This window comes from Bolinopsis microptera, chromosome 4 (genome assembly GCF_026151205.1).
Source record: "Bolinopsis microptera isolate Bmic1 chromosome 4, MBARI_Bmic_1.0, whole genome shotgun sequence".
Classification (NCBI taxonomy): domain Eukaryota; kingdom Metazoa; phylum Ctenophora; class Tentaculata; order Lobata; family Bolinopsidae; genus Bolinopsis; species Bolinopsis microptera.
Genome location: NC_087075.1, coordinates 15546308 through 15570904, shown reverse-complemented (window position 1 = coordinate 15570904; position 24597 = coordinate 15546308). Strand labels below are relative to the sequence as shown.

General features: G+C 41.9%; 1 protein-coding gene across 1 annotated transcript; it reads left to right on the top strand.

Moving 5' to 3' along the window:
- The first annotated feature begins 359 nt into the window (after positions 1-359).
- On the top strand, positions 360-23761 carry LOC134813911 (probable G-protein coupled receptor No9). Its single transcript, XM_063821843.1, has 8 exons — positions 360-495; positions 5404-5525; positions 6458-6579; positions 7647-7751; positions 10317-10428; positions 17158-17256; positions 20135-20241; positions 22784-23761. Exons 1-8 carry the CDS (start codon positions 366-368, stop codon positions 23439-23441), a joined length of 1455 nt encoding a protein of 484 aa, XP_063677913.1. The 5' UTR covers positions 360-365; the 3' UTR covers positions 23442-23761.
- The last annotated feature ends 836 nt before the right edge of the window (positions 23762-24597 follow it).

Sequence of the window (24597 nt, the reverse complement as noted above, 5' to 3'; positions counted from 1 at the left end):
ACAAGTAATAACAGAATTATAACATAACCGCCATCTTGTTTATAGGTACCACAAGTAATAACAGAATTATAACCGCCATCTTGTTTATAGGTACCACAAGTAATAACAGAATTATAACCGCCATCTTGTTTATAGGTACCACAAGTAATAACAGAATTATAACCGCCATCTTGTTTATAGGTACCACAAGTAATAACAGAATTATAACCGCCATCTTGTTTATAGGCACCACAAGTAATAACAGAATTATAACCGCCATCTTGTTTATAGGCACCACAAGTAATAACAGAATTATAACCGCCATCTTGTTTATAGGTACCACAAGTAATAACAGAATTATAACCGCCATCTTGTTTATAGGTATTATGATCGATAACCCAGTAGGTAACCATAGTAACCCAGTCACTATGGACGATAACTCTTCCTGGGAGAGGAGCTTGTTCACTGTGCTCGTCGGAATCATCACAGTCCTCTGCATCCTCCTCAACGCCATGGGTCAGTTTCTTATCTTATATTTAGTTACCTGGTTACCTGGTTACCTGGTTACCTGGTTACCTGGTTACCTGGTTACCTGGTTACCTGGTTACCTGGTTACCTGGTTACCTGGTTACCTGGTTACCTGGTTACCTGGTTACCTGGTTACCTGGTTACCTGGTTACCAGGTTACCTGGTTACCTGGTTACCTGGTTACCTGGAAGTTTGGGTCAGTTTGTTATCTTATATTTAGTAATCTTAATTAAAGTATGGGTCAGTTTGTTATCTTATATTTAGTAATCTTAATTAAAGTTTGGGTCAGTTTGTTATCTTATCATTAATAGTCTGGAGTTTTTCGCCAAATGGACATGGACAATAGTGGACACGATTGATTTTTCACGCCAAGCAATTCCCTAGTCCCTAGTCCCCTACACACTTTTAAAATTGATTGAATATAGAGCCTGCTGATAAGGGACTTGGTCATCGGGGAAATAAACACATTTCTTTACCATATTGCAATTGCATAATATATTGTATCATGAACGTTCGTTTAGTCGCGGAATGAGCCTCACAAGGGTATTCCGTATCCGTCATACATCGGGTAACCAGATAACCAGGTAACCAGGTAACCAGGTAACCAGGTAACCAGGTAACCAGGTTACCAGGTTACCAGGTTACCAGGTTACCAGGTAACTATTAGTCGCGGAATGAGCCTCACAAGGGTATTTCGTATCCGTCATACATCGGGTAACCAGGTAACCAGGTAACCAGGTAACCAGGTTACCAGGTTACCAGGTTACCAGGTAACTATTAGTCGCGGAATGAGCCTCACAACGGTATTCCGTATCCGTCATACATCGGCATTTGTTGTTGAATTTTTGGCTCTCATATTTTAAACTCAACACATGAGACTAAGAAATTTCAAAGTGGGTATCAAACCGGTAGGCAATGATCTAAACACCCTGAATAAAAACGGTGTAAGTGTTAAAATAATGCTAAAACAATATAACTGTTGGAAAGTTACAACTAAAACATGGTCTCGTTGTTAAACGTTAGTAGCATATAACATAACGCTCGATTCCACTGTTTCATGGTAACTAGTAGTGTTACTATGGTAACTAGTGGGGTAGCTATGGTAACATGGCGCACTTAGTAGCATAACTCTGTGGTCACAAGTCCCTGCTGAATTCCACCTACCATTATACACCCAAACAGTGGCGTAACGATGCCTGTTTGCCCCCCTTTTGGCGCCCTTCCCTAAAATTGAACAAATTAGGTGATACGCCGGTAAAATCTCTAAAAAAGTGTGTTTCTAGAGCAAAACGCGCAGTTTTGCTAGTACCTCAGTTAAGTTTTTCAAATTTGTCCCACATTCAAACGACGATTTTTCGTTACGCCACTGCACCCAAACTGCAGTGGTGTAACCATGGTAACACTGCACCCAAACGTTGTCAGCTTTAGTTAAACAGTTCATCAGGCAGGCTTTAGTTATCAGGTAGGTGGGACTTAATGAGATCAAACAATGTTCCAGATCCGCAATTAATCACTTAAATTATCAATTAACAATGTCACATCTGGTACTCTAAATATAGCAGACTCAGGTATATATTTTACACCTGTGGACAGTGTCAAAACTAAAAACAGAGAGTACTCTACTTTCTCCTTTATACGTCCCTTTATCATCCGCCCTGTCAGCCATGTGTCACTATGGCAACTCATGTGTCACTATGGCAACTCAACTTTCAGTATCCAAAGTGGTCACTCACCCTTACAACCTCTTTTAAGAAACCTCCCTCTTCCTAATATCTAATATCACTCACCCTTACAACCAGGTAACCAGGTAACCAGGTAACCAGGTAACCAGGTAACCAGGTAACCAGGTAACCAGGTAACCAGGTAACCAGGTAACCAGGTAACCAGGTAACCAGGTAACCAGGTAACCAGGTAACCAGGTAACCAGGTAGCTAGGTAACCAGGTAACCAGGTAACCAGGTAACCAGGTAGCCAGGTAACCAGGTAACCTCCCTCTTCAAATCCTCTTCCTCTCCCCTGAATCTGATGATCCCTGTGGAGGTAACCAGGTAACCAAGTAGACAGGTAACCAGGTAACCTCCCTCTTCCTATCCTCTTCCTCTCCCTGAATTTGTCCATATATCCCTTAAAATGTTATCGAAAGAATTGTTTATATTAGGTATTATTCCTCAAATATGTACATCCAGCTGAGTAGAAAACGTTTCCAAAACGTTTGTATAGAGACTTGGGCGGCGGCATAAAATTCGCCAAAGTTCGTAAATAATTTTTAGATGAATAGGAAGCCACTAGTTACCATAGTAACACTACTAGTTACCATAGTAACCCCAAAAAAATAAAAAATAACTCCAAAGTCATTGGGCCGTTACGGCCGTAGTAAATTATTTCTAACAAAATTCTTCCCGCGCCTTGCCACAAGCCTATAAAGTTCCCTTCTTCTATCTGATCCCTGTTTAACCTTTAAACACACATTGTTTGGAAATACTTTTGTGGCCTTGTCAGAGGGGCCCATATCGGGATTTATAGACTAACAAATTGAAGGATACCATAGTCTAGCTGGTGATCTCGGGTCAGAAGTTGTTACCATAGTAACGTCATTAGCCTCAGAAGTTGTTACCATAGTAACGTCATTAGCCTCAGATAGTTGACGTCTCCCCCACCTCAGCCTCAAAGAGGTCGGCTCAATTTTGTTTCAACTATGCCAGGATTGTCTCTTAATTTACGATTGAATTCTTTTAACAACGTCAAATATCACCATAGTAACACTACTAGTTACCATAGTAACACTACTAGTTACCATAGTAACACCAGCTCGCCGAATGCTAGGTCCTAATTAACTTTCATGACTTAAAGTGTCCAAATCTTGCGGGATTCCTCATTTATACTCGTGGAGAGCAGCCACTAGACCAGTCAATACTTTGTCACATGACTTTAGGTCTGATTCAGCGGCGGGGGAGGAAATATCAGGCTTTGAATCAAACCCTATGTCGGGCGAGAGAGGGAGAGAGAGGGAGGGAGGGCGGCTCTCTGACAAACCTTTTCAAGAGTGCGGGTTGTAAGTCTTGGAATGTAGTGTTACCATGGTAATTAGTACTGGGAATGTAGTGTTACCATGGTAACTAGTACTTGGAATGTAGTGTTACCATGGTAACTAGTACTTGGAATGTAGTGTTACCATGGTAAGTAGTACTTGGAATGTAGTGTTACCATGGTAACTAGTACTTGGAATGTAGTGTTACCATGGTAACTAGTACTTGGAATGTAGTGTTACCATGGTAACTAGTACTTGGAATGTAGTGTCACCATGGTAACTAGTACTTGGAATGTAGTGTTACCATGGTAACTAGTACTTGGAATGTAGTGTTACCATGGTAACTAGTACTTGGAATGTAGTGTTACCATGGTAACTAGTACTTGGAATGTAGTGTTACCATGGTAACTAGTACTTGGAATGTAGTGTTACCATGGTAATTAGTACTTGGTATGTAGTGTTACCATGGTAACTAGTACTGGAAATGCTGTTTCATTGCGCGGTTTAAGTCGTAGGAGGGAGACAGAGAGCGACAGTTTCTAACATTAGTCACAATGTTAATGAGGGAGGAGAGTGTTTGTGAAACGTATTTAAGTTAGTCACGTGATACTGATAAGTTTGCCCGCTGTTTTTACTGACATAATATGTAGACAGTGAACATATAACTATTATATTGTAACCAGGTAACCAGGTAACCGGGTAACTGACATATTATGTAGACAGTGAACATATAACTATTATATTGTAACCAGGTAACCAGGTAACCGGGTAACTGACATAATATGTAGACAGTGAACATATAACTATTATATTGTAACCAGGTAACCAGGTAACCGGGTAACCGGGTAACCGGGTTACCAGGTAACCGGGTAACCAGGTAACCGGGTAATCGGGTAACCAGGTAACCAGGTAACCAGGTAACCAGTTAACCAGGTAACCGGGTAATCGGGTAACCAGGTAACCAGGTTACTATTGTTACCGCACACGCCCTAAACCCCTTCTTAATGGTTCTCAGCTTTAAATATTAGCTCTCTTCACAGACTACAGACCTTTAATTGTACCTGGTATAGGTATAGTAACACTACTAGTTACCATAGTAACACTACTAGTTACCATAGTAACACTACTAGTTACCATAGTAACACTACTAGTTACCATAGTAACACTACTAGTTACCATAGTAACACTACTAGTTACCATAGTAGCACTACTAGTTACCATAGTAACACTACTAGTTACCATAGTAACACCTGGTATAGGGTCATTACGTTTAGTTGAACACCAGATATAATTAATTATAATTATGGGGTGAGAAAAGGTAGTCGGGCAACTGGAAAATAGGGACAATTCAGTGTCATTAATATCACTGTCTTGATGGAGGAAGAGTCTTTGTTTTTGCGTTATTGGTAGCCCCTAACTGCTCAGTAGTTCGCAATGAAACAGTTCTTGTCTGGTAACCAGGTAACCGGGTAACCAGGTAACCGGGTAACCAGGTAACCGGGTAACCGGGTAACCAGGTAACCAGGTGACAGTTCTTGTCTGCAACTCACAAGACGTCTGTCAAACGTGGAACTGATATTGTGAGTGAAACACTGGGTGAAATTGAAAGAAATTGAAAGTGAAAGTGAAATAATAATATCGGTATAGTTTAATGGATCTATGTCTTCATAGTAACACTACTAGTTACCATAGTAACACTACTAGTTACCATAGTAACACTACTAGTTACCATAGTAACACTACTAGTTACCATAGTAACACTACTAGTTACCATAGTAACACTACTAGTTACCATAGTAACACTACTAGTTACCATAGTAACACTACTAGTTACCATAGTAACACTACTAGTAACGGTATATTTTCAGGGATCTATGTGTTCATGAGGCTACCCCGCACCCCTTCAAACCTCGTGTATCTCCACCTCTGCGTAACAGACCTCATAGTGGGCCTCTTCGTCACTCCTTACAGCATTGTCATTCTTATGCAGGTTAATAATTGAAATTACCCCTATTAATATCTGTTTAACTTTCTTTTTATATTTTCTGTTTATCTTTTTCTTCAGACTTGTATTGGTTTTATCTGTTGCCTCACTGTAAGGTACCGATGTCGTCAAATCAAATTGTATCGCATTACTAATGGAGTGAAGTGAAGTTACTGTAATGGGATTATATAATATTATAAATAGTTATACTAAAGTTCTGATCGCCATATTATAGTGTAGGTGGCATTTAGAATCCTTAAAGGGGGGGGGGGGGGGGTTCCTTAAAGGACACACATTTTATTTTATCGCGTTATTAGTGAACACTACTAGTTACCATAGTAACACTAGTGAGCAGGAGTAATACACTAGTTAATAAGGATGTGGTTAAAGCTATTATCAATTATATCATATACTGTTACATTCAATTTACCATATATATCGCAATCTACCATATATGTCGCATCAAACGGATCAATAGAGATTTACCCAAGAAAACATATATTATATAACCTTTATATGACAACCTTATCGGACAATGCGTGAACGGACATTAAAATAAACGCTCAAAAGCATTTCAAAATCTTTTTTTTTGGGATTTCAGAGTAACTCAGAAAAATGAACGAGGAAGCCAAAAAAGTCTTGCTGTGATGTAGCTAAAACTTGCTACTTATAATTAAAGCACAACAAAAACCATTATAATTTTCAAACACAAGGAAAAGTTTGAAAGCTTACAATACCCCAGCATATACACACCTCCCAGGGTAACCAGGTAACCAGGTAACCAGGTAACCAGGTACCAGGTAACCAGGTAACCAGGTAACCAGGTAACCAGGTAACCAGGTAACTAGGTAACCAGGTAACTAGGTAACCAGGTAACCAGGTACCGGGTACAATCCCCCCCCCCCCCCCCCCCCCCCCAGCAAATACACACCTCCCAGGGTCTTGAAGCCAAGAACGATGTGTACTGCATACTACAGGGGATCATGTTCGAGATCAGTTACACTACCACCCTCTTCATCCTAACTTACATCAGTCTGGATAGGCTGCTCGCTCTTTATCAGTGAGTTAACCAGGTAACCAGGTAACCAGGTAACCAGGGTAACCAGGTAACCAGGTAACCAGTTACACTACCACCCTCTTTATCCTAACTTACATCAGTCTGGATAGGCTGCTCGCTCTTTATCAGTGAGTTAACCAGGTAACCAGGTAACCAGGTAACCAGGTAACCAGGGTAACCAGGTAACCAGGTAACCAGTTACACTACCACCCTCTTCATCCTAACTTACATCAGTATGGATAGGCTGCTCGCTCTTTATCAGTGAGTTAACCAGGTAACCAGGTAACCAGGTAACCAGTTACACTACCACCCTCTTCATCCTAACTTACATCAGTCTGGATAGGCTGCTCGCTCTTTATCAGTGAGTTATTCAGGTAACCAGGTAACCAGGGTAACCAGGGTAACCAGGTAACCAGGTAACCAGTTACACTACCACCCTCTTTATCCTAACTTACATCAGTCTGGATAGGCTGCTCGCTCTTTATCAGTGAGTTAACCAGGTAACCAGGTAACCAGGGTAACCAGGTAACCAGTTACACTACCACCCTCTTCATCCTAACTTACATCAGTCTGGATAGGCTGCTCGCTCTTTATCAGTGAGTTATTCAGGTAACCAGGGTAACCAGGTAACCAGGGTAACCAGGTAACCAGGTAACCAGGTAACCAGGGTAACCAGGTAACCAGGTAACCAGGTAACCAGGTAACCAGGTAACCAGTTACACTACCACCCTCTTCATCCTAACTTACATCAGTCTGGATAGGCTGCTCGCTCTTTATCAGTGAGTTATTCAGGTAACCAGGTAACCAGGTAACCAGGGTAACCAGGTAACCAGGTAACCAGGTAACCAGGGTAACCAGGTAACCAGGTAACCAGGTAACCAGTTACACTACCACCCTCTTCATCCTAACTTACATCAGTCTGGATAGGCTTCTCGCTCTTTATCAGTGAGTTATTTCTGTGCTTTTTGTTATCCTAACTTACATAAAAGTACGCAAGCACCTGTTTATTTAAAACTGAGGAACTGAGAAATATTTCAGTTTGAAATTTTAATGATGTTGTGTTGTTCCAGGCCGCTAAAGTACAAGGAGCTCATGTCGGCACGTGCTGTGTTCTGGATTAACATCGGAACTTGGATTGTTCCTGTGATCAGACCAATCATTCGATACATCATGAGGTAAGTAATTGCTAATTATGACTAATTATTAATTGCTAATTATGACTAATTATCAATTTCTAATTATGACTGCTACTTTAATAAGTATTAAGGTCCATTATTGATAATCAGTAGTACAAAAAATGCAGTAAAACATAATGATCATTACTTTGGTTAACATTTGCAACTGTCCCCTTAGCAACGTTGGATGCCCATTATACATTGGATGCCCATTATCTAGAAGTTTCCAGCGTACGGAACACTGTTCTATCGCTAGTTTTGCGACTATAATTAGTAATAGTAGTAGTTTTGTAACACGTAATCATAGGTCCGTGGAATTAGTCGCCAGAACTGTTCAGAACTTTACTGGAAATTTCTAGAATTAGTTACAGTTCGAGTTTAAAACTAGTTTTGGATTGACGCGCTTTGCTTGTATGGTCTCATGTCCGGTTGTTCATACCCAAGTTACCAGTAACCATAGTTACCTGGTTACCTGGTTACCAGTTACCATAGTTACCTGGTTACCTGGTTACCAGTTACCATAGTTACCTGGTTACCTGGTTACCTGGTTACCTGGTTACCAGTTACCATAGTTACCTGGTTACCTGGTTACCTGGTTACCAGTTACCATAGTTACCTGGTTACCTGGTTACCTGGTTACCTGGTTACCAGTTACCATAGTTACCTGGTTACCTGGTTACCTGGTTACCTGGTTACCAGTGACCATAGTTACCTGGTTACCAGTTACCAGTAACCATAGTTACCTGGTTACCTGGTTACCAGTTGAACTTTGTCAACTGATAGTAGCACGGCCTCAGTCTACAACTTGCTGGTCTATTTTAAATCGTATAAATTTAATTACTGCGTCCTGTGATGTCTGTTTGAAACGTCAAAATATAATCCCTCTCAGAATTTGAAACCTTTTAATCGTAATAATTCATGATTCAGTAATCTTCGCCAATTCATCGCATATCATAGATCAAAATTTGAAGTGATCTTGCCACTGCCCTTCGTAAACCAGACAAAGCAATGTAGTAACCATAGTAACCATAGTAACCATAGTAACCATAATAACAAGTCAATGCCTTGTCTCATATTTAGACAGGGTTAGATATACCAGTTACCATAGTTACCTGGTTATTTCGCTCTCGTTCATAATCAACTGAGGTATAATTATGGAATTAGCAATTAGCGGGGGTGACATAATTAGCATGGTCACGGAACAAGATCTAGGACAATTGTTTCTTACAAGTTAGTCCCCCCCCCCCCCCCTAATTACAAGTTAGTTACCCCCCCCTAATTACAAGTTAGTTACCCCCCCCCCCCCCCTAATTACAAGTTAGTTACCCCCCCCCCCTAATTACAAGTTAGTTACCCCCCCCCCCCTAATTACAAGTTAGTTACCCCCCCCCCCTAATTACAAGTTAGTTACCCCCCCCCTAATTACAAGTTAGTTACCCCCCCCCCCCTAATTACAAGTTAGTTACCCCCCCCCCCCCTAATTACAAGTTAGTTACCCCCCCCCCTAATTACAAGTTAGTTACCCCCCCCCCCCCCTAATTACAAGTTAGTTACCCCCCCCCCTAATTACAAGTTAGTTACCCCCCCCCCCCTAATTACAAGTTAGTTACCCCCCCCCCCCCTAATTACAAGTTAGTTACCCCCCCCCCCTAATTACAAGTTAGTTACCCCCCCCCCTAATTACAAGTTAGTTACCCCCCCCCCCCCCTAATTACAAGTTAGTTACCCCCCCCCCTAATTACAAGTTAGTTACCCCCCCCCCTAATTACAAGTTAGTTACCCCCCCCCCCTAATTACAAGTTAGTTACCCCCCCCCCCCCCTAATTACAAGTTAGTTACCCCCCCCCCCCTAATTACAAGTTAGTTACCCCCCCCCTAATTACAAGTTAGTTACCCCCCCCCCCCTAATTACAAGTTAGTTACCCCCCCCTAATTACAAGTTAGTTACCCCCCCCCCCCCCCTAATTACAAGTTAGTTACCCCCCCCCCCCCCCCCCCCCCCCTAATTACAAGTTAGTTACCCCCCCCCCCCCCCCCCCCCTAATTACAAGTTAGTTACCCCCCCCCCCCCCTAATTACAAGTTAGAGAAATGTTTATAAGAAAACCAACCCGCTTAAAGGAGCAGATTTTAATAAAACTTCTATTGTTCTCAATTTATTTGACTAAGCGTTTAATAAATAGGACTCCATTTTGGGAGGGGGTAGCGTACCCCTATAATATGGGGGGGGGGTAGTGTTCCCCTATAATATGGGGGGGTAATGTACCCCTATAATATGGGGGGGGGGGGGGGTGGTTTTTAGGGTACCCCAGCCCTCATATTATAGCTGGAAGCATTACCAGGAGGAAACTAAACCTTCAGTACTAACCACTGTATGATATCACTACAAACTCATGATAAAGCTTACCTAGGAAGTATCAATATTATTCATTAATGTTATTATTTAATGTTATTAATTAATGCTATTAATTAATGTTATTAATTAATGTTATTAATTAATGTTATTAATTAATGTTATTAATTAATGTTATTAATTAATAAAATGTTGACTCCATCTTACTTTCAGAGTCTTCGGCCACTCGTTATGGACGAATGATGGGCTTCCTCAAAAGTATGGGTATTCTAATGACAAGTACCTCATGGTCTGCTACAACACGGACTACATTAATTTTGCCAAGGTATTAATTTATAAAGGAGCAGTACCTAGGGACCCCCCAATATATTGTTCATTACCTGGGGACCCCCAGTATATTGTTCATCACCTGGGGACCCCCCAGTATATTGTTCATTATCTGGGGACCCCCCAGTATATTGTTCATTACCTGGGGATCGGGACCCCCCAATATATTGTTCATTACCTGGGGGACCCCCAGTATATTGTTCATTACCTGGGGACCCCCCAGTATATTGTTCATTACCTGGGGACCCCCCAATATATTGTTCATTACCTGGGGACCCCCCAGTATATTGTTCATTACCTGGGGACCCCCCAATATATTGTTCATTACCTGGGGACCCCCCAGTATATTGTTCATTACCTGGGGACCCCCCAGTATATTGTTCATTACCTGGGGACCCCCCAATATATTGTTCATTACCTGGGGACCCCCAGTATATTGTTCATTACCTGGGGACCCTCCAGTATATTGTTCATTACCTGGGGACCCCCCAGTACATTGTTCATTACCTGGGGACCCCCCAGTATATTGTTCATTACCTGGGGACCCCCCAGTATATTGTTCATTACCTGGGGACCCCCCAGTATATTGTTCATTACCTGGGGACCCCCCAGTATATTGTTCATTACCTGGGGACCCCCCAGTATATTGTTCATTACCTGGGGACCCCCAGTATATTGTTCATTACCTGGGGACCCCCCAGTATATTGTTCATTACCTGGGGACCCCCCAGTATATTGTTCATTACCTGGGGACCCCCCAGTATATTGTTCATTACCTGGGGACCCCCCAGTATATTGTTTAGTACAAAGTAAAACAGTGATTCCAAGTTCCAAAGTAACCAAGTCAAAACATCCTGAATGATAACAGTTAATAACATCACATTATAACATCCCCCTATTTAAAATATGAACTCGTCAAACATTGAAATTCAATAAATAATAAATAAACATACGTGCTCAATGCGCGGCATGGCACGCTTAAAATCTATGCATACTGCAGCGCGAAAAACTTTCTATAAAATTAACTTTCATTTTGCTAGTAGAAAAAGATACGTTACAGTAATTTGTCCCACACATGGCGCAAAGTGCCTCACTTGACTCCAAAATTCGAGTCGAACCATAAATTATCGGAAAATTCCAATTTGTCAACGTTCTAAAATCTTAGTACTACTGATACAAATAAATAAATCTGAAATGTAATAATAAAACATCCTCAAAAAACACGTTTCCTTTGTTCAATTCGATTTGGTAGTAAAAATTCATTCACGGTATAAATTAAATAACATACGGTAAATCAGTTTTCAGTCCTGTCTCTTACAACATTAATTCAATAGTTAAAATCGGCAATACATTACAAGTAAAATATGATGTGAGTCCTGTCTCTTACAACGTTCAGTCTTAAAATTTATAGTGATTCTGTGACATTACAATATAACCTTAAAGGTTATTTCCCTCCTAACTTATCATAACTTAGCCGGTCAGGTGCAGTAACGTGGCGTCTGGGACGTGGTTCATGCTCTACTGCAATACCGTCAGGTTTAGTTTGCTCTTGTTCAACTACTTCAGTACTAGTCTGTCCCAGACTGTGGTCTACACTATCAGGCTTGCCATTATGTAATGCCATTTCTAAACTGTCAGGTTTACCATTATTTAATGCAACTATAGGAGGCTGTACGGGTTTACTCTCGCTTTCTACCCGCTTTACCACATGGTCGAGATGCTTTCGGACTAAAGACCCCTGTCCTTCTGCTTCAATAATCACAATCTTTGATCCTTCAAGTGACTGAACGACACCTTCATTCCACTTATTGTGGCGAACATCCCGATAATACACTTTATCTCCGACGTCAAAAGATCTTAAGGGTTGACTCCGGAGTTTCTCTCGCTGTTCAGCAACTTTTTCCTCATATTTAGAATCGTTTGTGCACGGATTCAACAAACTTAACGCAGTTCTAGGTCGACGTCCAAACATAAGAACGGCAGGCTCTATCCCGGTGGTGCTGTGCGGAGTGTTTCGGTACTGAAACAACCATTGTGAGAGTTTGGTTGTGATATCCCCCGGATGATCAGCTGTCATTTTCTTAATAGCACGTTTAAATTGAAGTACCTGATTCTCAGCTTGGCCATTACTACTGGGATGGTAACTGGGAATAGGGACGCACTTGATTCCGTTCTTCGACAGAAACGTTACAAACTCCGTAGAGCGAGATAACTGCGGACCATTATCCATTACACAAACCTTTGGGAGTCCAAAACAGGCAAATAACTCCCTCAATTTCTTAATCAGATTTGCAGCCGTCGTATTTTGCTTCATGTCTTTCACTTCCAACCACTTGGAATACGCACACACGACAATTAACCACATAGAACCCTGGAAGGGACCAGCAAAATCCAAATGCAGTCGTTGCCATGGTTGATCTGGAACGTCCCACGGGTGTGGAAGAGCTTTCTTCGGCAGTGGCTGTACACTTTGGCAACTCTTACACGTCTTAGACACTTTCTCTATCTCAGCATCCATCAGCGGCCACCACATGTACCTCCTGGCCATGTTCTTCATAGCTGATGAACCCATGTGGGTGCTGTGTAATAGCTCCAGAACGTCCGGTCTCATTTTAGTTGGAATGATAACCCGTCCACCCCACATCAAGCATCCTTTATCCACAGAGAGTTCCGTCTGTTTCTCATAATACGGTTTAAAAGCAGCCTCGAAAGAATCTCCCGAAATTGTCTTGTTCTTAACAACTTTCGGTCTTTTAGTCCATCCCTCCAGAGTAAACATTATAACTTTAGCAAGTAACGGATCTGTTCTCGACATCTTAGAGATCAGTGCAGAGTTCAACAACGGCTTATCCTCTCCAACAAAGACAGTGTAAATTTCATCTTTACACGTTTCACACTCATTTACACCGTCACAAACTAGACTGTCCGGGTGTGTACTAGCAGGTGTGTCTTTGATTTTCAATGGGAAACGAGAGCATACATCAGCATTTGCATGCTTTCCAGTCGGACGGTATGATATGGTGTAATCATAATTAGCTAGAATCAAAGCCCATCTTTGTAATCGGCTAATCACCATCTCTGGAATACCCTTGTTTTGATGCAGAATATATTGGAGAGGTTTATTGTCCGTCACCAACTGGAAGTGGACCGCGTAAACATACTTGTGGAACTTCTTTAGGGACCAAATAATCGCTAACGCCTCTCTGTCCAATTGAGAATACCTCCTCTCCGCATCAGTCAATGTCCTACTCACGAATTCAATCGGTTTTTCTGTACCATCAGAATACTTATGCGATATCACCCCACCAAGACCAACTGAACTTGCATCACAATCTACTTTTAGAGGAACAGAAGGATCGTAAAACGCAAGTACTCTCTCAGACGTTAGCATTTCCTTCAATTTGTTGAACGCTTCTTTCTGTTCTTTCCCAAATACCCACTTTGTCTGTGCCGATCTGAGCTGGTTGAGAGGTTCAATTACAGTCGACATGTTAGGTAGATACCTGGCGTAGTACTGCACGGCTCCGAGGAACGAAACCAGCTGTTCTCTCGTTTCGGGAAATGGAGCTTTCACCAGAGTCTCCACTTTTGAGCTGACAGGCTTTATCCCTTGGGCAGACACCACGTGACCCAAGTAAATCACCGAAGGTTGCATGAATTCAGATTTGTCTAATCGGCAGCGAAATCCAGCGTCCTCCAGTCTCTTTATCACCTGTCTGACATTTGACATGTGTTCCTCGTCATTAAATCCCGTTATCAGAATGTCATCCACCCGGCAACAGGTTTGACGAATCCCTGTCAGTACTTCATCGATTGTAGCTTGAAATTGAGCTCCAGCTGAGTTGATGCCAAAAGGAAGGCGTGTCCACATTAGTAAACCAAGCTGAGTATTCAGAGTCGTCAGAGCTTGATCACATTTCCTTAAGAGTAAGCTGTTGTAGGCACTCTTAATATCAATCTTCGAGAACAGTTTTCCTCCAACCATGCCAGCAAAGCATTCATCAACTGTCGGAAGAGGGTAAGTCTTGGTATCTAGTGCAGGGTTGAGTGTGGACTTGTAGTCTCCACACACACTGATCGTTTTATCTGGCTTGGCCACCGGCACAATGGGAGAAGCCCACTCTGAATTGTCAACAGGAACCAGCAGGCCCTCTGCTATCATCTGTTTCAATGTATCTTCTGTTTTCCCCCTAATCGAGAAAGCTGTCACTCTAGCTTTGCAGAACTTCGGCCTAGCTCCTTCTTTCAGGTTTAAACGGGCCTCGTACCCTTTCACAACTCCTACTCCAGGCATGAAAATGGGACTTTTCTTCATCTCTTCTGCAAATTTCTCATGACATTCACTAGTAGATACAGTTGCCGCATTAACCAGCCTACCGAACCACTCTGGCCCGAAAAGTCTCTCGATCCAGTCCCGACCCAGCAAGGTAGGAAAGCAAGAGTCCACCACATGCAAATTCATCTCTCCATGAGATGTGCCATTAAATTTGACGGATGTTTTGGCAATCATGCAAACGTTAACTGTTTGACCATTGGCTACACAAAGAGTTTTAACACTATCTATCAACTTGCAATCATTCAAATTTAGCTGTGAAAACTTAGGTTTAGAAATACATGTTAAAGCAGCACCAGTGTCTAATTCAAACTCGACTGGTTTCCCATTTAGTAATAACAAAATCATGGGTTTTCTACTTCGAAAATGACAAACCATATCACGGGATTCACAAACAGAAATTTGATTTTCAGAACAAACTCTACTCGACACAGTCGACATACATTCTACTGTACAATCATAACTTACAGCAGATTCAGCTTCACTCAAACTCGAACTCCCCATGGAGTTGGATGAGTCATTCTCGTCATGAGAATGTTGGAAATCAGGAGCAGAGTTCCCCTTGAGGGGATAGTTGACTGGATCAACAGGTAGATAGATGCAAGGTTCAGGTGACAGATCAGGATTACATATAACTGGAGAATCCTCCGATAAAACATCCACTTTCATCATATACTCATGTTCCTGATCCCCGTAAACATGTTCCTGATCCCCGTAAACATCATCATCATCTGCTTCACCCACATTGTTCTGTTTTGGGCGTTTCCCCTTTAAACAGTTTGCTCTGATATGACCGGTCTGGTGACAGTTTCTACATTTCACTTTGCAATCCGGAGCCTTATGGCCCTTCAATGTACATTTTGAGCAAACCAGTCCTTTATCACCAGGGCGATAACCTTTCATCTGACCTTGTTCCGATTGTCCCCCATAATGGTGTTTTTTATGGACAAAATGAGCAGATGGTGCTGACCCGTAACCTGACATGGCTGAATTAGCTGTCATCGCGTTTTCTTTTGCTATAGCTGCTGTTAGGACTTTTGCAGATGTGTCCAAGTTTGCTTTAGTTAGCAAATAAGATCTGATATTCGAATCTCTCAATCCATACAGAAAACGGTCCTTGACCATACGGTCGTAAAAAGTTCCGAAGTTGCACACATTTGCCTTTTCCTTGACTCGTGACATGTAAAGGCTTAGCCCCTCTCCAGATTCCTGCTTCATCAGGTTAAAACGATACCCTTCTGATACTGCATCTAACGCTGGAGCCAGATTTTCGGTCAGCAGTTTTACAAGATCATTGTATGTTTTCTTGGCAGGTTTGTCCGGTGCACAATATGATTTCAACACCTTGTACCCCATTTGTCCAATGTTCGACAACAACAACGATACTGAGTAACTGTTTTTGGCCTCTTCTTCTGTCAGTTTTTCTTGGACTATGCAACATGAAATTGCTTGGTCCAACCGCTCAAGCCAATCCTCTACGTTGTCCAGTTGCATGGGTTCTATAATCCTCGTCGCCATTTAGTACAAAGTAAAACAGTGATTCCAAGTTCCAAAGTAACCAAGTCAAAACATCCTGAATGATAACAGTTAATAACATCACATTATAACATTGTTCATTACCTGGGGACCCCCCAATATATTGTTCATTACCTGGGGACCCCCAGTATATTGTTCATTACCTGGGGACCCCCCAGTATATTGTTCATTACCTGGGGACCCTCCAATATATTGTTCATTACCTGGGGGACCCCCAGTATATTGTTCATTACCTGGGGACCCTCCAGTATATTGTTCATTACCTGGGGACCCCCCAGTACATTGTTCATTACCTGGGGACCCCCCAGTATATTGTTCATTACCTGGGGACCCCCCAGTATATTGTTCATTACCTGGGGACCCCCCAGTATATTGTTCATTACCTGGGGACCCCCCAGTATATTGTTCATTACCTGGGGACCCTCCAATATATTGTTCATTACCTGGGGGACCCCCAGTATATTGTTCATTACCTGGGGACCCTCCAGTATATTGTTCATTACCTGGGGACCCCCCAGTACATTGTTCATTACCTGGGGACCCCCCAGTATATTGTTCATTACCTGGGGACCCCCCAGTATATTGTTCATTACCTGGGGACCCCCCAGTATATTGTTCATTACCTGGGGACCCCCCAGTATATTGTTCATTACCTGGGGACCCCCCCAGTATATTGTTCATTACCTGGGGACCCGACAGTACATTGTACCTACTATTCAAATGTTCTAAAACATGATAATTGTTATTTTGTTCAAAAATGAACCTAATTCATAACAACAATAACAGAAAATTTGTACAAAATTTAGCTAAATGTTTCTAAATTTAACTAAATTTAACTTAATGTTACCAAACTCTCAGAACGCAGACAACAGTTTCTTCCCGATGATTGACATGTGCATAGTGGTGGTGGTGTGCCAGCTCACAACCCTCATCAGCTCTATTCTCGTTGTTGCGCGGGTACGTTATTTATTAGCTCACAACCCTCATCAGCTCTATTCTCGTTGTAGCGCGGGTACGTTATTTATTAGCTCACAACCCTCATCAGCTCTATTCTCGTTGTAGCGCGGGTACGTTATTTATTAGCTCACAACCCTCATCAGCTCTATTCTCGTTGTAGCGCGGGTACGTTATTTATTAGCTCACAACCCTCATCAGCTCTATTCTCGTTGTAGCGCGGGTACGTTATTTATTAGCTCACAACCCTCATCAGCTCTATTCTCGTTGTTGCGCGGGTACGTTATTTATTAGCTCACAACCCTCATCAGCTCTATTCTCGTTGTAGCGCGGGTACGTTATTTATTAGCTCACAACCCTCATCAGCTCTATTCTCGTTGTTGCGCGGGTACGTTATTTATTAGCTCACAACCCTCATCAGCTCTATTCTCGTTGTAGCGCGGGTACGTTATTTATTAGCTCACAACCCTCATCAGCTCTATTCTCGTTGTAGCGCGGGTACGTTATTTATTAGCTCACAACCCTCATCAGCTCTATTCTCGTTGTTGCGCGGGTACGTTATTTATTAGCTCACAACCCTCATCAGCTCTATTCTCGTTGTAGCGCGGGTACGTTATTTATTAGCTCACAACCCTCATCAGCTCTATTCTCGTTGTAGCGCGGGTACGTTATTTATTAGCTCACAACCCTCATCAGCTCTATTCTCGTTGTAGCGCGGGTACGTTATTTATTAGCTCACAACCCTCATCAGCTCTATTCTCGTTGTAGCGCGGGTACGTTATTTATTAGCTCACAACCCTCATCAGCTCTATTCTCGTTGTAGCGCGGGTACGTTATTTATTAGCTCACAACCCTCATCAGCTCTATTCTCGTTGTAGCGCGGGTACGTTATTTATTAGCTCACAACCCTCATCAGCTCTATTCTCGTTGTAGCGCGGGTACGTTATTTATTAGCTCACAACCCTCATCAGCTCTATTCTCGTTGTAGCGCGGGTACGTTATTTATTAGCTCACAACCCTCATCAGCTCTATTCTCGTTGTTGCGCGGGTACGTTATTTATTAGCTCACAACCCTCATCAGCTCTATTCTCGTTGTTGCGCGGGTACGTTATTTATTAGCTCACAACCCTCATCAGCTCTATTCTCGTTGTGGCGCGGGTACGTTATTTATTAGCTCACAACCCTCATCAGCTCTATTCTCGTTGTAGCGCGGGTACGTTATTTATTAGCTCACAACCCTCATCAGCTCTATTCTCGTTGTAGCGCGGGTACGTTATTTATTAGCTCACAACCCTCATCAGCTCTATTCTCGTTGTTGCGCGGGTACGTTATTTATTAGCTCACAACCCTCATCAGCTCTATTCTCGTTGTTGCGCGGGTACGTTATTTATTAGCTCACAACCCTCATCAGCTCTATTCTCGTTGTAGCGCGGGTACGTTATTTATTAGCTCACAACCCTCATCAGCTCTATTCTCTTTGTTGCGCGGGTACGTTATTTATTAGCTCACAACCCTCATCAGCTCTATTCTCGTTGTTGCGCGGGTACGTTATTTATTAGCTCACAACCCTCATCAGCTCTATTCTCGTTGTAGCGCGGGTACGTTATTTATTAGCTCACAACCCTCATCAGCTCTATTCTCGTTGTTGCGCGGGTACGTTATTTATTAGCTCACAACCCTCATCAGCTCTATTCTCGTTGTTGCGCGGGTACGTTATTTATCAGCTCACAACCCTCATCAGCTCTATTCTCGTTGTTGCGCGGGTACGTTATTTATTAGCTCACAACCCTCATCAGCTCTATTCTCGTTGTTGCGCGGGTACGTTATTTATTAGCTCACAACCCTCATCAGCTCTATTGTCGTTGTTGCGCGGGTACGTTATTTATTAGCTCACAACCCTCATCAGCTCTATTCTCGTTGTTGCGCGGGTACGTTATTTATTAGCTCACAACCCTCATCAGCTCTATTCTCGTTGTTGCGCGGGTACGTTATTTATTAGCTCACAACCCTCATCAGCTCTATTCTCGTTGTTGCGCGGGTACGTTATTTATTAGCTCACAACCCTCATCAGCTCTATTCTCGTTGTAGTGCGGGTACGTTATTTATTAGCTCACAACCCTCATCAGCTCTATTCTCGTTGTAGCGCGGGTACGTTATTTATTAGCTCACAACCCTCATCAGCTCTATTCTCGTTGTAGCGCGGGTACGTTATTTATTAGCTCACAACCCTCATCAGCTCTATTCTCGTTGTAGCGCGGGTACGTTATTTATTAGCTCACAACCCTCATCAGCTCTATTCTCGTTGTAGCGCGGGTACGTTATTTATTAGCTCACAACCCTCATCAGCTCTATTCTCGTTGTAGCGCGGGTACGTTGTTTATTAGCTCACAACCCTCATCAGCTCTATTCTCGTTGTTGCGCGGGTACGTTATTTATTAGCTCACAACCCTCATCAGCTCTATTCTCGTTGTTGCCCGGGTACGTTATTTATTAGCCGCATTGTTGTAATGTTTCTGGGGCACACATGTAATGTCCACGTTTATTGCGACAAGGATGAGAGCCTTTTTCTTGTCGGAATAAACGAAAATAAACGAAAATTTTGCCCCAGAAACATTGCGCAGTTACGTTAGCTTCTTAAAATGTTTTGTAGGTACTCTTTGATAAATATAGACCGCATAAAGCGGTACACCCTGTACATAAAGTGGTACACCCTGTACATAAAGTGGTACATACATTGGCGCTTGTTAAGACTTAGCCCAGACATGACATGACAAATTATCTAAATTTGGTTGTCTTGATCCACAATACTTGCTGGACAGTGTAGAATTACCATCCTGGCTATAGCCAGTTTATAAACTGACACTCATACCTACCTGTTCAGTTGTCTCATCGTCTTCATCTGAAGAAGACGAGTGAAAATGGAGCAAAACGACAGTCAACCTTGAGGAAATCAACTAAAGATACCACCAACATGACCTCCGTATCAGGGTTAGTGAGGCTACTGAATTTTTCCATTCACACCCTTTTGTAAAAAAGCAATAGTGAAAGGTTACGAATGGTCGTTTTTGCAGAAAAACGTTGATTTTGGCGATAGCGGTAGGTGGGTCTGAATATGTTGTGATTCCTTCCTTCCTTTCGTTAGTTACCATGTCAACTAGCCGCTTGCAGCGCGCAATTTTTGTACATTAGGGCTGCTGTTTTTTACACATTAAAGCTGCTGATTTTTACACATTAAGGCAGCTGATTTTTACAGATTAAGGCTGCTGATTTTTACACATAAAGGCTGCCTAATTTTACACATTAGGGCGGCTGATTTTTACACATTAAGGCTGCTGATTTTTACACATTAAGGCAGCTGATTTTTACAGATTAAGTCTGCTGATTTTTTCCTTTTCACCCTTTTGAAAAAAGGCAATAGTGAAAGGTTACGAATGGACGTTTTTGCAGAAAAACGTGGATTTTGGAGATTGCAGTAGGTGGGTCTGAATATGTCGTCAGTCCTTACGTTAGTAACCATGTCAACGAAAAAGTTGCGCGCGCGAGGATTGCTTGCGGAGATGTGATGTATAGATAGCCTGTGATCTATGAATGCGCGGCGCACCTGTGTTTTAATGTATACGATGTAATGTATAATATTAGGTTATAAGCCCAATTTGTACGTGGCACGCGTAGTGTATTGATGTGTACACGAGTATAGTTTACCTTTGCTTACAATTTAAGTTCTTTGCTTTACAAGTTAAGTTCTTTGGCAATTGAACTGAATTTCAAGTGTTTCCTGTACTTAATGCATAATTTATCAATATTATTATCATGAAGACAGAAGTGAGCTGATTGGAGCTTATACTTTATAGTAAATGTGAAATGGAAATCTAGCGTCCGCCAAAACGAAACAACGGGCGCAATTCTTGTTACACATAAAGGCTGCCGATTTTTACACATTAGGGCGGCTGATTTTTACACATAAAGGCCGCCGATTTTTACACATTAGGGCGGCTGATTTTTACACATTAAGGCTGCTGATTTTTTGCACATTAAGGCTGCTGATTTTTACACATTAAAGCTGCTGATTTTTACACAATAAGGCAGCTGATTTTTACAGATTAAGGCTGCTGATTTTTACACATAAAGGCTGCCGATTTTTACACATTAGGGCGGCTGATTTTTACACATAAAGGCCACCGATTTTTACACATTAGGGCGGCTGATTTTTACACATTAAGGCTGCTGATTTTTTGCACATTAAGGCTGCTGATTTTTACAGATTAAAGCTGCTGATTTTTACACAATAAGGCAGCTGATTTTTACAGATTAAGGCTGCTGATTTTTACACATAAAGGCTGCTGATTTTTACACATTAAGGCTGCTGATTTTTACACATAAAGGTTGCCGATTTTTACACATTAGGGCGGCTGATTTTTACACATTAAGGCTGCTGATTTTTACACATTAAGGCAATCCTACAGAGTCTGAGTCTTACAACCAAATTATCAGGAATAATCAAATTATCAGCAATACACTTATAGCCTTAAAGTAGCGTAAAAACAGTAGAGAATAAAATATAACGAATCCAACCTCCGGCAGGGAATCAAGTGTAAAAAAAGGGGGTCCGCCACTTCCATAGTAACCATAGTTACCATAGTGACTAACCCTCAGTAACCATAGTAACTAACCCAACCTCCGGCAGGGAATCAAGTGTAAAAAAAGGGGGTCCGCCACTTCCATAGTAACCATAGTAACCATAGTAACTAACCCTCAGCAGGGTCAAAAGGAAACCGCAACATGTGCGGAATTGCGATTTTTCCCATTATTTGCGACACATTTATAAGTGTATAGTCTTATGTATAGTCTGTTAAAAATCGCGGTATCGCGATTTTTGGGCAAAATAATCGCGATTTTCTTTTGTCCTTGACTCTCAGTAACCATAGTAACTAACCCAATCTCCGGCAGGAAATCAAGTGAAAGAAGAGGGGGGTCCGCCACTTCCATAGTAACCATTGTAACCATAGTAACCATAGTAACTTACCCAATCTCCGGCAGGAAATCAAGTGTAAAAAGAGGGGGGGGGGTCCGCCACTTCCATAGTAACCTAGTAACCATAGTAACTAACCCTCAGTAACCATAATAACTAACCCAATCTCCGGCAGGAAATCAAGTGTAAGAAGAAAGGGGGGTCCGCCACTTCCATAGTAACCATAGTAACCATAGTAACTAACCCAATCTCCGGCAGGAAATCAAGTGTAAAAAGAGGGGGGGTCCGCCACTTCCATAGTAACCATAATAACCATAGTAACCATAGTAACCATAGTAACTAACCCAATCTCCGGCAGGAAATCAAGTGTAAAAAGAGGGGGGGGGTCCGCCACTTCCATACTTACTATAGTAACCATACTAACTAACCCTCAGTAACCATAGTAACTAACCCAATCTCCGGCAGGAAATCAAGTGAAAAAAGAGGAGGGGTCCGCCACTTCCATAGTAACCATAGTAACTAACCCTCAGTAACCAAAGTTACTAACCCAATCTCCGGCAGGAAATCAAGTGTAAAAAGAGGAGGGGTCCGCCACTTCCACCCTTCGCCAGATGACAACTCTGCAGCAGGAGACCTCTCAGTTACCATTAGAGACGAGGAGAAAACAATCGGCAACGACATGGACGACAGTCTGGATTCGGGCCAAAACACCAAAAAAGTAGGCAGGAAGAAACGTCAAGCTGAGCGTCATGCCATCATCACCATGGTGACGGTGATAGCGTTTTTTATCATCACCTATACGCCGAGTTTCATTTGTTTCATAGTGCCGGGTATCTACGACATGGCTAAAGGTAACAACAACCTCTGGATCTTCCTCGTGGTAGATTACTGTACTTTTATAAACTCTACCTTTCTTCCCATGGTCCACTTTTCCCGGTCCGCCGGCTTCAAGAGACAGCTTAAAAACATCCAAAGTAAGATAATTAGAACGCTGAGACTAACGGGCAGCAAGAAAACCGTAGCAATAACCGATTCTAAAAGAGGGGCCACCATGAGGACAGTAGGGAGATCTGACTATAACGGGGATATTATGAGCGGTTCTGTTAACGACCAGCTAGACGAGAACAAAAGTAAAAACAATCTGATTAACAATTTACATAACAACCATTTCCGTGTGGATTCCCTGGCTCCAAAAGAGGTCACTCCGGTGACTTTGTGAGTGTGATATTTTATGGTAACTAGTAGTGTTACTATGGTAAATAGTAGTGTTACTATGGTAACTAGTAGTGTTACTATGGTAACTAGTAGTGTTACTATGGTAACTAGTATTGTTACTATGGTAACTAGTAGTGTTACTATGGTAACTAGTAGTGTTACTATGGTAACTAGTAGTGTTACTATGGTAACTAGTAGTGTTACTATGGTAACTAGTAGTGTTACTATGGTAACTAGTAGTGTTACTATGGTGATCACGAGTCAAGAACTGTGTAAGGGTTGCTTTCAGTGTTTTGAGATATATTGCGTATATTAATTATTATGTTGTATTTATTTTTGAATTGCAATATAGGTTTGCTCCATGTTCGGTTTTGTGACTGCCCTGAGGCCTTCCGTTACTTTATGTCGATTGACTAATAATACATCCGTCTATTACATCAGCGCATAAACGTACATTTTACGTACATTTCAATCCGTTATAAATTCCCAATGCAGCCAATAATTTTGATTTCTGTTTTGATTAATTTTCTTATTGTTAATGAAACTTTTTACCTACTATTTAAATTTTCCAAAATATCGTAACTGTTATTTTGTTCAAAAAACGAACCTAATTCGTATTATTAATAACAAACTGACTCATATATCCTCGGTAATAGTAGATCGCTTTATTTTTAAAGCTTGTCCCAAACTGCTCCTGAAAACTTGGCCGTTGACTACGGTGGAACTATCAAATAAATGCGATAACGAACCTTCATTCGAAAACCCCCCCCCCCCCCCTTGAATATTTTGATCGGGATTGAATTCAGTACCCTGTGTGGCGCCGTTCGACAGCGAGCGTGCTAAATCACTCTACAGTCAATCTTCGAGATCGTTCTAAAAGGACCCCCGACAGTTGAAACCAACTTCAATCGATGTATTTTTGGACGCTGATTCCGAATCACCCCCCATGACATAGGGTTTAACTTAAAATGCTCCCTGACGAAATATTGACGAAAACTGTCCAGATCACGTGATATGACCGTATAAGGAAGTTAGTCTAATTTCTCGTTAGGGTTAAGGTTTCAGCATTAATATTATATGCTTTTGTTAAGGATTGGGTTAGGGTTAGAGTTTGGATCAGATTAAAGGGTTAGGGTTTCGAAAAGTCGTTCAGGACCAGC

Excerpts from the sequence above, each read along its gene's own strand:
- LOC134813911 (XM_063821843.1), top strand. The coding sequence starts at position 366 with ATGATCGATAACCCAGTAGGTAACCATAGTAACCCAGTCACTATGGAC. Across the intron at positions 6,580-7,646 it reads AGGCTGCTCGCTCTTTATCA|GCCGCTAAAGTACAAGGAGC; the intron begins GTGAGTTAACCA and ends GTGTTGTTCCAG. Across the intron at positions 17,257-20,134 it reads CTATTCTCGTTGTTGCGCGG|TTGTCTCATCGTCTTCATCT; the intron begins GTACGTTATTTA and ends CTACCTGTTCAG.